This window comes from Herpailurus yagouaroundi, unplaced genomic scaffold, assembly GCF_014898765.1.
Source record: "Herpailurus yagouaroundi ecotype Mexico unplaced genomic scaffold, PumYag 185, whole genome shotgun sequence".
Lineage (NCBI taxonomy): Eukaryota > Metazoa > Chordata > Mammalia > Carnivora > Felidae > Herpailurus > Herpailurus yagouaroundi.
In genome coordinates this window covers 3143004-3160555 of record NW_024412416.1, presented here as the reverse complement: position 1 = coordinate 3160555, position 17552 = coordinate 3143004, and the positions used below count along the sequence as shown (strand labels likewise).

At 43.8% G+C, this 17552-nt stretch overlaps 1 protein-coding gene across 2 annotated transcripts in view; it reads left to right on the top strand.

The window, feature by feature from the left end:
• Positions 1-17552, top strand: part of ADAMTSL3 (ADAMTS like 3) — a 369755-nt gene that overhangs the window by 260987 nt on the left and 91216 nt on the right. For both annotated transcript variants that reach the window (XM_040493500.1, XM_040493501.1), the window contains one exon: positions 5195-5324. In XM_040493500.1, the coding sequence (XP_040349434.1) occupies positions 5195-5324 (130 nt within the window). The remainder of the gene's footprint in view (positions 1-5194; positions 5325-17552) is intronic.

The window sequence follows — 17552 nt, the reverse complement described above, 5'->3', positions numbered from 1 at the left end:
CGAGGTGATGCTAGAGGAGACGGCAGGGGCCAATGAATGCCTTGTGGGCAAAGCTGATTTGGCTCTTTATCCCAAGATCAGCGGGAGACCATTCAAAGAATTAAAGCGGGGGATGCATGATCCAATTTTTCTGTATCTCAGAAAGGTGAGTCGAGCTGTATCGTAAAGAAACAGGTTTGGGAGGGATAAGAGCAGATGTGAGGGAGGCCGTCTACAAAGCTGTTGCCTCGTCCAGGCAGGGACTTGTTCTTGAGCAGTAATGACAGCAGAGGTGGAGGGCAGTGGATAACTCTGAGATATGTAGAAGGTGAAAGTCTGTTGGTGGAGGCGTGAGTGCAGGGGAGGTGTCAAAGCTGAGTCCCAGGGCTCTCTTCCGAGATGACGCGTGCTCAGTGGAGGTCCAGCTGGGCACGAGGACATCATGAGTTCCGTTTGTGGACGCAACGACTTAACGTGCCTGTGGGCTTGCAAACGGAGATGCTAAGTTGGCTTTGTGAGTGTGTGAATCTGAAGCAAAGCACAAAGATCCAGATTGAAGTATACATTGGTGAGTCATCCGTGTGCGGAGAGGATCGAAGCCAGGGTAGTGGCTCAACCTCCAGGAAGAGAATGGGTGGCCATTGGTGACTCGGAGTCAATTCAGTGGAGTGTTGGACACAGAAGTCGGATTTGCAAGAATGGAGGAAAGGGTGGCAGGTGACAAAATGGAGGTGAATGGATTTTTTTGTGGCAAAATTTATGATAAAGAATGCAGAGAGAGGGAAAAGGCTAGAAGGCGTCATGGATTGATGGAGAGCTGGGTGCGTGTTATTTCTTCATGACTGAGTGGCTTGGGTACATTCACAAGGCAGCAACAAAGCTCTTGGATAAAAGCGAAGGGAGAGGTAATCAAATTTCCTGGGAAGGTGGAAGGGCGTGAAATCCAGCAAACTCCTAATTGAAATAGACAAGGAAAAGGCCAGGATGCTTGTGAGATGGTGGGTCTGTATGCCCGAGGGCAGGAAGTTCCTGGTTGTTTCGTGTTTTGTGTGTGTGTGTGTGTGTGTGTGTGTGTGTGTGTGTGTGTGTGAATGATTTGGTGAGTGAAGGGATAGATGGTTGAGGTTACAGTGTAATGTTCTTTCGTTTTCCTGCCGACTACAGTGCTAGTATTTGATTTAGGGTTTCTCATAGATATATGCAAACTGTAGATGAAATAAATAGAAATGTTAATGATGCACAGAAGTATTGTCCACATAGCATGGGGGAGTCCAAGCATGCGTTCCCATGAAAGGGAATGTGGGACTGAAAGCTGAATTGTCCCACCATGGGCTCACACTGGAGTACTCCCTGTGGGCATGTGTTCCCGCCACGAAATGTTAGCGGTCCCTATTTTGTTCTCTTCAGGTCCCTTCAAGTCATGACAGGCCCCTAGCCGTACTTTCTCCTTGACATATTCGGTCACTTCCTCTCAGGCTCCAGTGACATCCAATGATCCCCTTCCTGCGACCACATGGTTTCAACAGTCCTTAATCTTTACCGGCGGTCTCCTCAAGTCGTCGCTAAAAGGAACCCACCTATTTGCAAGTGCGTAAAACTCGGCATTTTAACACCACGGATGATACTGTTCTCCACAGTTCTCCCAGCCCAGAACGTACTCTGCTTCCTCTCCTTCTCGTTCCCTGGGACTTTAGAGTGGCATCCACTCGTTCACAGTGGCCAGTCAGCTGAGAGAGCAAAAAAAAACCCACATATTAACTCTTCTTTTCAATATGGCCCTGGGCTTGTGTGTGGTTGCCTGGTTGCCTCACAAGGCAACACCACATGAAGGAGTTGTGTTCATTTATTTTCTTTTATAGATCCCAACATCAGGGTTACAGTCCTTTTGTAAATGTGAGTTGGAGTCTTTTGTACCTTTCAACCATCTTCAGTAGTTTATGTCATGGATATTATCCATCCAAGAAGCTTGAAAGCACTGGTTCCTGCAAGTATCTGAATCTCATTCTTATTTTTCCCTCCTGGGGGCGGGATTGAGGGGAGAGGCATCATGGCTGGATCTTTAACATCATTTCCAGTACACCCCCTGCTTATTGTCATATTCAAGATTTTAATTTTTAAGTAAATTCCTCAATTTAGGTTTTCTTGGGGGCAAAAAAGTCATCCATTTCATGACAATATTGAAATTATCATTGGGTGGTTCATCCGGGGGCACCTGGGTGTTTCAGTTGGTTAAATGTCCGACTCTTGATTTCAGCTCAGGTCATGATCTCATGGTTCATGGGATTGAGCCCCATGTTGGGCTCTGTGTTGACTGCACGGAGCCTGCTTGGCATTCTTCCTCCCCTTCTCTCTCTCTCCCCACCCCCTCTAAGTAAATAAATACAAACAAACATACATTAAAAAACAAAAAAGAGTTGTTCATCTGGTCTCAGGTTGCTTTAAGCCTCTCTCCTCTCTTCTTTCTGGTCAAAGATTATGTGTAATCCATTCTGTCTTTCTGACCTAGCAGTTATATAGGGACAGACTTTTGGAAAATTCTAATGGTTGGATTTGAGCGGTCAATTGGCTCCTATTCATTTATCGCTGGACTCTGTTGTGGTCAGAGAATGTTACCTGCTTCTGGCTTTTGGAACTCACTGCAGTTTGCCTTATAATCTTATGTAGGACCAGTTTTTGTTAATGTTCCATTGATGCTTCAAAAGAGCATATTACATCTATTTCTGGGGCCCAGGGCTACTTGGTTATTAAATTAACATACTTTTCTTACTCATTTTTTCATATTCATTTTACAACTTGATGTATCAAATACTGGATAGTAATTGAAAGGTTCTGACTAGATTTCTTCATTGTTCTTGGTATTTCTTAGAGAGAGAGAGAGAGGGATAGAGAGAGAGAGTGAATAGATTTCTTCATTGTTCTTGGTATTTCTTCGAGAGAGAGAGAGAGAGGTAGAGGGAGAGAGAGAGAGAATTATGTTATTTGGCATGTTGAATCAGTCAAGACTTGTGAACAAGGAGCCCAACTCACTCTAACCTTCAACGGAAGGAAATGTGTCAGTTCATTTATTGGCTCCATTTCTCTTTTTAGAGTCCCTTTTCCCCCCTCATCATTAATTCATTTCTTGACGAAGGCTTTGAATATTATTTCTGCTCCAAAAAGACCCTCTCGTCATGATGTTATAGAAGGTCAAGTGTGAATTGAAGGGTGTTGCTTCATGCTTCCAAAAGGATTTGTTAGGAAAATTACACCATGATTTCAACACTTTGTTTTATAGCTTCTGAACACATCATGATTGTCACCCAAATTTTGCCAAGTAAAAGGTGAAGGAAACTTATATGTTTTTATGTTTACTTTTGAAGGTAAAGGTTTTATCAAGCCTCTTGAAATGAAAAGCCTTTAGGTCGAGTATGCAGGATAGAAGATACTCTTGTGGCTGCCCTTGGAAATACTTTTTTGTAGCCGTGTCCCCTTTGTATCTCAAGTTAGCCAGTATTTATTAAAAAGTAGTTCATGGGAGATCCTTGGAGGTTTAAGACTGCATCCTGCCATGGCCGGAAACATAAGATTACAACTAAAGAAAGGAGAAAACATAGCAGAAAGCACTGCACATCACACGTGTATATTTTATATATTCTTTTGGCCTATTCTGCATTCTGTAAAATATTGTAAAACGGATGAATTGAGACATGGCATTTGGAAGGAGAACCACAGTCTTCAAACATAATGGAACACACATTCTTGCATGAAACTGAATACATTTGCATATTTCAAATAGTATAGTCCGTTGCTGTTGCAATTTTCATTTGATTTTTTTTTTCATCAAAACTTTGATTTATATTTCGTTCTCAGTTCTGATTTTTCAGTGATTCTTTTTGTGTCAACAGACAAAGAATAGTGGTTGGGACGCGGGCTTTGGGGTCAGACAGAGCTGGCTGGCCTCAAAGGAAAAACATGCCTGTGGGGGCTCCTATTTGCACAGTCTCTGCCTTGACCAGTTGACTGTATTGTATTTTGGAATCCCTGGAGTACAGAGAAAGAGCACTCACGTAGGAGATAGGAAATCTAACTTTTTTTAATGTTTATTTATTTTTGAGAGACAGAGCGCAAGCAGGGGAGGGGCAGAGAGAGAGGGAGACACAGAATCCAAAGCAGGCTCCAGGCTCTGAGCGGTCAGCACAGAGCCCAACGCAGGGCTCAAACCCATGGACCACGAGATCGTGACCTGAGCTGAAGTCAGACGCTTAACCGAATGAGCCACCCAGGCGCCCCTAAGATTTTTTTTAATGTTTATTTTTGAGAGAGAGAGAGAGAGAGAGAGAGAGAGAGCATGAGTGGGGGAGTGGATGAGGGGCAGAGAGAGAGGGAGACACAGAATCCAAAGCAGGCTCCAGGCTCCGAGCTGTCAGCACAGGCCCGACACGGGGCTCGAACTCACAAACTGTGAGATCATGGCCTGAGCCGAAGTCGGACGTTTAACTGACGGAGCCCCCCACGCACCCCTCTAATTTTTAGTTTTGAGTCTACCATTTTCTGCTGCCTTAATTTCTCTTAGGCTTCAGTTTTCCTTATTATTAAATTAATGAGATGGAGATAATGATACCATTCTTTGGACCTCCCAAGATTCCCGTGGGCCCAAACGGTGCCCGCAAAAGCACTTCGTACACGCCAGAGCGCTTTCCCGATGGGAGGTATTACTGTTGTTTCTGCCGGCAATGGCAATATCACGAAGTATAGTAATAGCGAGCAGGAGTTCAGACCATAATGAACGCTGGAGTAAGGATTGTACATCAAAGTTAGCACGTATGCAGTGACATAGAAAAAATGTCACTCTTTCGCGGCTGACGTGAAAATCCCTCTCCGGGAACTACTAGCGTGTGGTTTGGAGAACACTTGGGTGGTTCGGTTGGGGGGACTTGGATTGGGAACACAGGTAAGTCTGCAGGTAGACGGGGAGTCGGGATGTCCTTTCATGTTTCAAGGTGAGTATATTTGGGCGGAGAGGGTAGTGGTGCTGAGTTGAAAAGGTGACTGAGAGAATATTAAAGACTGGAAGCCTTTGAAAGATGCCCAGTCTGCACGTGCACCCTGAAATGCAGCCCACAGCCAAGCGATATACTCAAAAGGCAATGGCTAAAGAAGTCCCAAGACCCTGTTTTCCCCCCACAGTGAGTTATTCTAAGTCACTTACATTTGTTTTCCTCTTCCCAACCTCCAGGCCATCAAGAAGCGATAGCCGTGTGCTTACACACCCAGACCCAGCAGACAGTCAGTGACACCTTGTGTGATATGGTCCACCGCCCTCCTCCGATGAGCCAGGCTTGCAACCCGGAACCCTGCCCGCCCAGGTACGTGCTGCCCTGCGCTCCTGGGACACTGCGCCAAAGGGAACACCCTCTCCTGCAGAGACCCCCATGTGTGCACAGAGGCTTGTAGGTGCACCTGAGGTAGGTCACCTAGCCTACGTTCTGTATTTGTTGAATGACTGAGTGATCTCCTACTCGTTACCTAGAATTCACCCCATGTTGGTTATTATCCTTCCCACTGACTTGCCTTAGATCGTAGGTTGTGGGGTGTGATCTTGTAAGCCCCAAAGAATAGGTGAGGTTGTCTTATTTTTGGTTTCCTTGGTCTGAAAGGTTGACCCTTAAGGTTAATCTTCTTCCTTGCTTAAGTCCGTAGAAGATGCTGTGGAGGTTTCTTGGAAGGGAGGGTAGATTTTCCTCATGTTGCGCTCTCCCCGGGTGTTGCTGGCTGCCGTGGATTTTGACTCAGCAGCATTAGTTTCTCGCACAAGAACTTCCAGGATCCAACCCCCAGTTTTTTCCTTCTTCTCTCCCAACCCTTTGTTGTCTTGGTCATGCTTCCATGATAAGAATCAGTTGCCCAAAATATCTATATTTTAGACAATAAAATAGGGATAAGAGTAATATCGTATTCCCAGGCAGCTCCCCTCCCTCTTTGCCAGATTCTCTGAACCACCTCTTGGTACGTGTCGCCCATCTATTGAGGCACCTTTAGCCCCCAAAGTCAAGTTTGCTACGTCTAGGACCCTAAGTGACTGAAGAAGGTCATTGTGTTCCTCCGGCCATACTGGCTGGCGTAAGGACAGGTGTATTTTATGTCTATTCAGGAAATAAGTCTGATTCTGGAATTCTCTTGACCCTTCTCATATTGATCCCATGAAATGTGTTGGCTGTGATGTAAAAACTCCTGCCTTGATGGTCTGAGGGTGATGGGGTAGGGATGGAATAAGCCAGTGCACCCCAGGAATCCAGCCCTCCCCATCCTACAGGTGGGCCCTTTCCTTCTGAATCTGCGTCTCCGACCTGCACGCTCTCAGGAGGAGGGCCTGCCCCTGTGTGCGCTTCATCTTCGGTGAGGACACCCCTGCGAAGAGCCAGGCACAGTGTTTTGTACCCATTACCGTATTTCTGACTTCCGTCGTAGGCCGAGGAGATGCCAGGGACTTCCTGACTTGTGTTCCAGCCATCTTGTTGTGCTCTGCTGTGCTCCACTGGGAAGCAGTCAGGACCTAGGCCCAGAAACAGCACAGGGAAATCTGCTTCCCCGCTCTCCCCCACCCCTGCCCACCCTGGGCTTGCCGCGTTGTAGAACCATCCAAGATTGCAGAAGAGACGTACAGGAGGGGTTTGGGGAAGGTCTGCTCTAACTCCTGCTCAGGGTGCCCACTTCGCAAAGTGTGTTCTGAGCTTTCCAAGGGCATCGAGCACATCAAGTGGATGTGCTGTTCTGAGCGCACATCCACTTCTATGGCACTTACGCTATTTGTATAAACACACCCAAATCACCTGTCCAGGGTTCTCAGCCGTTGGAACCAGTGACTCAGACAGTCTTGGAAAAGCCAGGGTTTCTTTTTTCCTTCCCCGACACATCCCTCCCCTGAGGCTCTGTAGGTGGAAGCGGACGGCTGTCTGTCTGACCTGGAGTAAGGGACAAGGGGAAACAGTGAGGGGAAGAAGCATACTTTACTCTCCGGACATGTTTTCCCCTGAGGTTGGAATCAGGCGCGAGCTCCCCTTTCTCTACACCAGCCGTCTTTCTGGAAAGAGGACTATAAACGAAGTGATTTGGAATTTATACCAGGTTTAAATGGTGAGTGCAGTTTGGCGAAGCACACGGCTCCACAGCCATAAACAGAGAAGGGTAAAAAGAAGAAAATATTACCCCCCAGATTTGGAGTGTGCTTTATTTCTGGTTTCAAGTCTCATTCCGTATCAACATAAGGTTGTGTCTTTTTCAACACTCATTCCACATCAACATAAGGTTAGTCTTCACCCAGTTGTGTCTTTTCTTTCTAGGCCCAGTCATTGGCAGGTGAGGCCATGGGGACAAGTGGACAGGTGGACAATTAAACAGAAAATGGAAACAGGAGGGGTTTGCACAGCACGGGGGTCGGGGGCGGGGCTGACGCCACTGTTGTAAAAACCGGTTGTAAAAACAACCCGGTTCCTGATCTTGCTCTGAAAGTGAAGACAGCCCTAGTGGGTCCTCGTACAAGTTTTTTAGGGGGAAAAAATGAATATACAGAACAATCCATTCTGTCTTCATTCTACAAATGAGTCTGCGCAACTGCAGTCGCCACCTACATTTGGTTCAGTGTTAGGTAAAAAGTCGATTCCTTACGTATTAGTGTGATTTTTAAAGACTAAATCCAAATCAAACATTTCCCTCTATCTATTCTATTTATCCTAAAATTTGAGGTCCTTCTTAAAGTGGCTTCACGTTAAGTGGCCTTTTCTGGTTTCATTTCTCCTCTGGTGACACGGACATGATTCATGCTGATTTATCCCCTAACATCTCATAAACTCGTCCTGTCCATTCCTCACTGTCCCTGCCCTCACTCAGCTGTGTTTTGCGTGATCTGTTTCAGCAGTTTCTGCATAAACTCCTGCCTCTCGTGTTTCCTGCTCTGGTCCACGGGCCCATGTATGACCTTGAAAGATCTTTCTAAGTCGTGGTGACCGTGTCAAGCCCCCAGGTGAAACCCTTCAGCACCTTTCCTCACCTGGGGATTAAAACTCCACACTCTTTGCTTTGGCATGTGGAGGAGTCTCCTGGGACTACCTCGGACTAGGGGGCTTAATCAGCAGGAACGTATTGTCTCAGTCCTGGAGGCTGGGGAGTCTGAGATCAAGTGCTGGCAGGGTCGACTCCTGCTGAGGCTGGGAGGGAGAACCTGGTCCAGGTCTCTCTCCTGGCTCTTGGTAGCCGCCGGCATTCCTTGGCTCACAGATGCTGTTCTGCCTGTGTTTCCGTGTTGTCTTCCTCCTGTTTGTCTCTTTGTCCAAATGTCCCCTTTTTATTGGGACAGCCCTCATATTGGATCGGGGCCCATTCTAATGACATCATCTAAGTTGATCATTGGCAAAGACCCTCTTTCCAAATAAGGTCACATTTACAGGTACTAGGACTCAAAGCTTCGACAACTTTTAGGGGAAAGCAATCCAATCCGCTACAGCCTATAAAGTCCTTTGTGACCCTGGTTTTAGGTTTGAACCCTGTCTCCCGTCACTACCACCCTCATTGTGGGCGTGTGCACACACACGCACATGCACACACATGCAGAGGAACTTCCTCAGCAGCCATGGTGAATTTTCACCATGACCCACGCTCATGTTTGTTCATGCCTTCAGACCTTTGCACGTGCCAGGCCCACTGTCTGGAGCCCTTTTCTACCATGAAACAAGTTTATTCTCTCCCCGGGGAAGTGATCGCTTCTCACTGGTACAATGAAGTCCAATAGAATGAGAGGTGGGACCCTCATCTGAGACCCTTGTTAGAGGGGAGCTCTTAGGAGTGGAGCGAGGACCGGGGGTGGGTCAGGGGCGGCACCCCCGCTCGACCCCCTCCGGCAGTTTCAGAAGGTGCCTAGCCCTCCGGGCTGAGCTTCTGCCTCTGAGTAACGTGGGAGATGCTGCACATTGCGACCCCCAAGGTCCTTTCGGTGCCAGCCTTTCACTGTAGAGGGCGCTTTCAGGTTGCGTTTTTCACTCGCATCTTCAGAACTATGCCTAGACCCTTGGGTCTACTCGTGAGTAGTTGGAAATGCTCAGGGCTCATTTTAGTTCTAAGAACAACAGCCTTCCCTTGACCTGCCCAGGAGGTCACGGCAGGGTTGAGCTCCGTCTGCGGTACTGCTCTTTCTTTGCTCGCTGAGCCAGAGCAGGATTTAGGAACAAGTCCGGACCTTGTTTCTTAAGGCTGCTGAGGGACGCACGCTGGTGTGCCCTGTGTGCAGCAGAGCCTCTGTCCCCTCTTTGCTGTGCCTCAGCAACAATGATTGCACGTCTTCTTCAGCCACGTCTTGCCCACAGAGCTTCCAAGCTAGGAATAATAGAGCACACGATATGTCTTGGCCTCTTTGCAAAATTAAGAGTCTGTTTTTATGTGAAGGGAAACACTCTTCCTCGCTTCAAAATTGCAAATTTAATAAACTTTTCGAGCGTTGAGAGTTATGTTGGAAAAAGCCCAGCAGAGACAAAGGGTCGGTGCCAAAGTAAAGGTAAGTTTACAAAAATGTTTTAGGTTCTAGAAACCAGTGGTGTAGGAATAACAGGAACAGGGTGTTGCGTAATATTTTCCACACAAATATTTACTGACTCCAAGGGCAATAGCAGTAAAATATCACCCCAGGGTGGAACTTACCACTGAGATTGGGTTGGACAGTCAGTGGATCTTTATTTACCCAAAGGCAAATGCATTTGATGTATTTGCCTAGACTCTCCAAGGTGGGGTGTTGTATGTTTATTTGCTCTTATGGGGTTACTCCCCCTGGTCTATGCTATAACTGCTGAGTGTCTGCTATTTATGGAGTTTGCTTTTTCCAGGAGCGAGCCAGCAGCTTGCAGAAACAGGCAAGGTTACATAATGGTCCCACTCATCTGAGGAAGGCTTTCTTCTCTGACAGCAGTCAGCACTGCTAGGGAGGGAGGTCAGAAAGCAAGAGGCAAGAGGGATGTGTTCCTCCGCCTACTTGTTACCCAGTTCTTGAACTTGAAAAAATTCTGTATTTAGCCCATTGTCTGTTAAGAAGAAACCGCTACCCATTTCTTGAATAACAGTGGTTTCATTTCCAGTCCCTTGTGCCTCTGGTGGATTCTTCTAGCTCCATACTTTCTTGAAAGATGAATATCCGAAGTCACTCCAAATAAGTTGTACATCTAAGCCGAATTGTTTTTAAACTTTTTTTTTTAACGTTTATTTATTTTTGGGACAGAGAGAGACAGAGCATGAACGGGGGAGGGGCAGAGAGAGAGGGAGACACAGAATCGGAAACAGGCTCCAGGCTCTGAGCCATCAGCCCAGAGCCCGACGCGGGGCTCGAACTCATGGACCGCGAGATCGTGACCTGGCTGAAGTCGGACGCTTAACCGACTGTGCCACCCAGGCGCCCCTCTAAGCTGAATTATAGTGAGACAATGTCCTTTTAGTTACTTACTGATGTGGCTCAATTATCATCAAAATGTGATGTATGTATCTACTGTTGGTGATTGCCCTCACCTCGAAAGCTACTGGAAATTTATATCTAAAATCACATTCTAATTGCTAGGTTTCCAACGGAGATGGTGTTTTAATTTTACATTCTGTTCCAAATACAGATTGATGATTGACGCTGTATAAGAACAGGGAAATTAAAACAATATACCCAGGGGAAAGTCATGAAAAGAACTATCTGGGCCAGGAAAGGGACGGAAGTGTGAAGTGATGAGTGGAAACAGACCTGTGGTTCTTGAGGGCTTGAGGCCCCAAAGCCGTTGGGGTACGTGAGAATTCGGTGCCTATGGAGAGGAGGGACTGAATACCTTCCTTTTGATTGATTAAGAAGGAACCACCTCCACTGTTTCTTTGCAGGAAAAAGGTACTGTCGAGCACAGCCTGAAGCCATTGTGTGAAGGCTGTGTGCTTGGGGAGACAGAGGACAGACACAATGATACAAGCCCAGATTACAAGTTAGCTCGGTGGTTGGACCCCCAGCGCCCTTGCTGTGCTTTTGTGCCATGTTGTCCACGCAAGACTTGGTTCCAGACTGGAGATCCTGGAGGGCTAGATGGAGACAAGCAAAACTGTAGACAGAGAAGGGTTAAGGGTCAGAGAAAAGGATAAAAGGAGATGAGGAAAGAGAAACCTTCCTCCACGTTGAGCCTGCAAAATGAAATTCCAAAGCACATGAAGAAATCTAATGCTAATGAAGATAGTCACTGGCATCAGCAGCTGAAAGGTGAATTCACTCCAGAAGAAATCAAAATACCAGAACAATCCAAAAAAGACTTTATTTTTTTTTTTAAATTTTTTTCAACGTTTTTTATTTATTTTTGGGACAGAGAGAGACAGAGCATGAACGGGGGAGGGGCAGAGAGAGAGGGAGACACAGAATCGGAAACAGGCTCCAGGCTCCGAGCCATCAGCCCAGAGCCTGACGCGGGGCTCGAACTCACAGACCGCGAGATCGTGACCTGGCTGAAGTCGGACGCTTAACCGACTGCGCCACCCAGGCGCCCCCAAAAAAGACTTTAAATATTACTAAGATCTTTGGTGATATAAATTGGTAAATAACATCCATGTGAAGAACTGGAAATTACAAAATAGACATAGGCAGAAATGTGGTAAGAATAGGTGAGTCTTAAAAAGAACCAATTAGAGGCATGCCTGGCTGGCTTAGTTGGTTAAGCGGCCAACCTTGGCGAGGGTCATGATCTCTCAGTATGTAAGTTCCAGCCCCACACTGGGCTCTGTGTTGACAGCTCAGAGCCTGGAGCCTGCTTCAGATTCCATGTCTCCCTTTCTCTCTGCCCCTCCCCTACTTGTGCTCACTCTCTCTCTCTCAAAAATAAATAAACATTAAAGAAGAACCAATGAGATAACCTAGAATTAATTCTTTTTTATTTATTTTGAGATATAGAGCGTGAGCAGCAGAGAGGCAGAGAGAGAGGGAGAGAGAATCCCAAGCAGACTCCATACTGTCAGCGCAGAGCCCCACATGGGGCTCAATCTCACAGTATGTCCACTTCATTATAAGCAGCTCAAGTCATATGCTTATCTGTTGGATCATGGTCAGATGTTCCACCATAGTGAGGCTTTTAGTATCTAAAAGGGCCCGGGACTAGGCAGGATCTGTTTCTTAAAAGGAACTTTGCGACATTATAAAAAGGTAAATTTTAAGTTATATAAAGTATATCTCAATAAAGCTGTTCTTCAAAAAGGGAGAATGAAACATTTAATACTTTACTATGGTTGCATTTTCATTTTTGTTTTCTCTGGAGTTTATAATTGCCTTCATTTTTTTTGTTTTCTTAGTTCCTATGATCCTGTCATTAATTTATTCTCAAAATATCTACCAGGGTTTAACTATCCTTGCAGTGCATTCAAATACATCATGTATTCTGTTACATCATTTTCTTGGGGATATCCCTCTCAGAGCACTTCCTCTTCCTGCTCCAAATTGGACTGGTTGCTCCTTCCTAAACAGCTTTTGTGTCCTTTCACTCTCATATTGAGGGTTCCTTGCATCTCTTTTACATTGGATTCTTTGTTTTCCACCCTTCATGTTCCATGCTTTCCTCTTTCTTAGGCTGTTCACTATTTTTTGTTGGAGCACATAAATCCAGGAGCTTCCCAAGAAAGCTAGGGATTAAGTTTTTGCTCTTGAATATCTGGAAATGTTCTATTACACCTTAATCTTTTGCCTGGGTGTAGATTTCAAAGTTGCATATCATTTTCTCTCAAAAAAATTTTTTTTGAGACACAGAGAGCACATGTGTGTGAGCAATTAGGGGAGGGGTAGAGAGAGAGGGAGAGAGAGAAGATCAAGCATTCTCCATGCCCAATACTGAGCCTGACTCGAGGCTGGATGCCAGGACTCTGAGATCATGACCTGAGCTGAAATCCAGAGTCGGACACTTAGCTGACTGAGCCCAGGTGTCCTCCAAACAATTTCTTGAGGCATTGCTCCATTCACTGAGTTCTAACATCCAGTGCTGCTTTGAGAACTGCTTTGCCACGTGGATCCCTCGTCATCCGCGCAGACCTGTTTTATTACCTCTGGAAGACAGTGGAACAATGTCATATGCTTTGGCGTAGCTCATTGTTATCTTTTGTGCTGGGAAATTGGGAGGGGCTTTAAAATCCTAATACTTCTTTCCATTTTGGGAAATTTTCTCGAGTTATTATTTTCTTCTGCTTTTTAATGAACCTCCCATTGTATAATGTTGGACTTTCTGAACTGACCCAACTTTGCATTTCTTCTATTCGTACTTTTTGAGAGTTATCTTTACTTCTATTTCTCAATTGATTGGTTACATTTTTATTTAGTTATTTTTAATTTACACAGGTCTTTTTGGTTCTCTTTAGGTTCCTAGTACCTTTTTAAACAACATCCTGTTTTCATTTCGTGAATACAGTATCTTTTGTTTCTTGAGAATATGAATTATGAAGTTTTTATTTTATATTAGTTTTGTTTTCTTTTGTACCTTGCATTCTGTCTGTTTTCTCCTGTATGCCTGTTTTGGTTTCTTTTTTCTTAGATGTTTTAATTAAGTATTTTATGTTCCTTGACTATTCATTTAAGTATGATGTATTAAAAAAGGCAGATTGGAAGCCCTGTGTATATGGACAGAATTTGTTGAGCGGTAGGCTTCACTCTAGAGTGATCTAGATGGGCTGCTTCATAGGGAGACCTTCTGAATTTGATTTTTGCTCTCAAGCTAGTTAATGTTTCTTTTTTTCCCTTTTTTATTGAATATCTTTTAATTTATTTATTTTTTAAATTTACATCCAAGTTAGTTAGCATATAGTTCAACAATGATTTCAGGAGTAGACTCCTTAGTGCCCCTTCCCCATTTAGCCCATCCCCCCTCTCACAACCCCTCCAGTAACCATCTGTTTGTTCTCCATATTTAAGAGTCTCTTATGTTTTATCCCACTCCCTGTTTTTATATTACTTTTGCTTCCCTTCCCTTATGTTCCTCTGTTTTGTATCTTAAAGTCCTCATATGAGTGAAGTCATAGGATTTTTGTCTTTCTCTGACTAATTTCACTTAGCATAATACCCACTGGTTCCATCCACGTAGTTGCAAATGGTAGGATTTCGTTCTTTTTGATTGCCGAGGAATACTCCATTGTGTGTGTGTGTGCGTGTGTGTGTGTGTGTGTATAGTGCTGCTATAAACATTGGGGTGCACGTGTCCCTTCGAAACAGCACACCTGTATCGCATGGATAAATACCTAGTAATGCAATTGCTGGGTCATAGGGTAGTTTAATTTTTTGAAGATTCTCCATACGGTTTTCCAGAATGGATACACCAGTTTGCATTCCCACCAGTGGTGCAAAAGAGATCCACTTTCTCCACATCCTCACCAACCTCTGTTGTTGCCAGAGTTGTTAATGTTAGCCATTCTGACAGGTATGAGGTGGTGTCTCATTGTGATTTTGATTTGTGTTTTCATGATGATGAGTGATGTTGAGTATTTTTTCATGTGTTGGTTGGCCATCTGGATGTCTTCTTTGGAGAAGTGTCTATTCATGTCTCTTGCCCATTTCTTCACTGGATTATTTGTTTTTTGGGTGTTAAGTTCTTTATAGATTTTGGATACTAAAGCTTTATCTGATATGTCATTTGCAAGTATCTTCTCCCATTCTGTCAGTTGCCTTTTAGTTTTGCTCATTGCTTCCTTCACTGTGCAGAAGCTTTTTATTTTGATGAGGTCCCAATAGTTCATTTTTGCTTTTGTTTCCCTTGCCTCCAGAGACATGTTGAGTAGGAAGTTCCTGCGGCCAAGGTCAAAGAGGTTTTTACCTGCTTTCTCCTGATGGCTTCCTGTCTTACATTTAGGTCTTTCATCCATTTTGAGTTTGTTTTTGTGTAGCTGGTTAATGTTTCTGGTGAGGATTTCTCCAACCTTTTGTCTGCATGGGAAAAGGATACAAGTCTGACTGGAAGTATTTTCTCTGAGCCAAGACAGAAGAACTCTAATGGTCTCACCTGGCAATACGTAGATCCTCACTTATTCCTCATTCTTAGTACAGTCCCCCACTTTTTGCTCTTTGCCAAGTCCTTAAGTAAGTCCCTCGACCTTCTGTTGGGTGTGGGAGAATAAATCGCCTTCATGCCTCAGACATGCAAAAGGATTTCAGGTTTATATAGACTTTAAGTGAATCACTTTCAGTGAATTTTAGCTTCAGCTATGCCCCAGTTTTAGACAAATGTTGTGTCTGATCTTCTCATGGCTTCTTGCTTTTGGACTTTCCCACAAATACCGGCTTAGTTTTCAGAGTTCTCCAGGCTGCTAAGTTAAACATCACTTTCCATCTTCTCTCCGGCTTACAAAATGTTTCAAATGCATCTCTGATAGTCTCTTTGTCTTTGTGGTTATATGCCTTTGTTTGACACCACTTTTATCCCTTTGCTCTCTTTTTAGTGGGTATTTTTGGGAGTGTGGGTGGAAGGAAACAGAAGGAAGCATATGCAATCAGTCTGCTATTTCCTGGATCGTTATTAGCCCCTAAGAATAATAAAAAAAAAACAAACCCAACGTAGTTACATTAAAGTTTTTTAAGACACTATAAAGATAAAGTGAGTATTATATTAAAACCAAATGTGGGAAAGAGTACATGCTATACAAGTAGTGCTATTGTTATTTCTATTTCTTTAGGGGAGAATTCTGTCATCTGTTGAGTGTGTCTGCTCGCTTTCATGTCATTAATTTTTTTTCTCCTTGGACCTTTTGGTTTGCAAGCTCATATTGAATGGGAGTTACGTGTTCTTCTCTGGAGTTTTTGGCTTACCTGAATAAATACCTCTCCCCAAGAGCCTCAGATCAGAACCAGGTCTCATATTGCTTCCTTTAGGTTCTGATCCCAGGTGAGATTTTGCAGAACCCTTCCCAGATTATATGACAGTTTGGCGCAATAACCAGGCTCCAGTTATCTCCGTTCTTTTATGTTATCCCAGACAGCTGATCAATTTCAACCACACACACAGGCTACTTTTCTTCAGCCTTCAGTTATGGGTCAGGGAGTCTTGCCCACTGTGTTTCTAGAAACGAGCCTAGCTTCAGTCACCCCCCTCACTGTGGTGCCAGGTGTTTACTTTCCCCGTAGAAATTGGACTCCCAGCTGTTATGAAAAGTTTTCAATCCTGGCATCCACTAAACCTGGATAACCTTAGTCCACTTCAGCACTGTTTCCATTTGATTTATGGTCTACTGAGATGTTTATTTTGTATGGGAAATTAGCTTGAGCCTTATGTCTTTCATTAACTGTTACTGCCTTTTGTTTTTTAAAGAGAGAAGGATGCAGATATCTTGCTCTATTCTCCTCCGCTGCCCCCACCACTACCATTTGCTTTTTTGGATGCACTTATTCAGATTAAGAAAGTTCTCAATCATGAATATTGGTGCAATTATCAACTGTTTTTCACCCTCTATTGAAACGATCACATGATTTCTCTCCTGTGTTTTGTTAATATCAAAAACACTGATTGATTTGCCAAGATGGAAGCCACTTTGCCTTCCAGGAATAATCCCAACTTGGTCACGATGTAATATTTATTTATCATTTCATTGGTAATGTTTTCTTTAGGATTTATACATCTGTGTTTATGAGTGACATTGACCTAAATGAGTCAGGAAGTTTTCCCTCTTTTTCTGTTTCTGGAGAATTTATATAAGGTTGGAATATTTATGCATTAAATGTTTAGTAGAATTTCTCCAAGGAAGCTGACACTTGAGCTTACTTTTTAAGTATTTTAAATTACACATTTAACTTAATAGAGATAGAACTATTCATATTTCTCTCCATTTATGTGTTAGTTTGGTAAGTCGGTTTTTGTAGGAATATTTTCAGTCTATGTAAATTTTTTAATTTATTGACATATAGTGTTTTCCATTACACACTTATTCTCTTTATTTTTATTTTATTTTTTTAATGTTTATTTATTTTTGAGAGAGGGAGAGAGAAAGAGACAGACAGACAGACAGACAGACAGACAGACAGACAGAGAGACAGAGGATCCAAAGCAGGCTCTGTACTGTCAGTGCCGAGCCTGATACGGGGCTCAACCTCATGAATCATGAGATCGTGACCTGAACTGAAGTCAGACACTTAACTGATTGAGCCACCCACGTGCCCTGTACTCTTTATTTTTAATGCCTTTGGGATCCCCTCTTAAATTCCTTTTGTTGGTAATTATGGATTATCTTTTTGTTCTTCCCAAATCACCATGAGTTTATCCATTTTATTAGTCTTTTGAAGGGGTAACTTTTGTTTTCTGGTCCATTCGTATCTGTTCTCATGTATTTTGTACCTCTCTTCTACTTTTTTTTGGGGGGGGGGTTAATTTACTGTTCTTTTTTTTTAACTTCTTTGAAATGGATACTTAGGTTATGATTTTAAGCCTTTCTTTTTAATATATTCATTTAAGGCTATTGATTTTCTTCTAATCATGGCTTTAGCTGCATTCCACAGGTTTTAGCACTTTGTATTTTTATTAGCAAGTATCTAAAACATACTGTCTAATTTCCATTATGATTTCTTCTTTGATCCATGAGTAATTTAG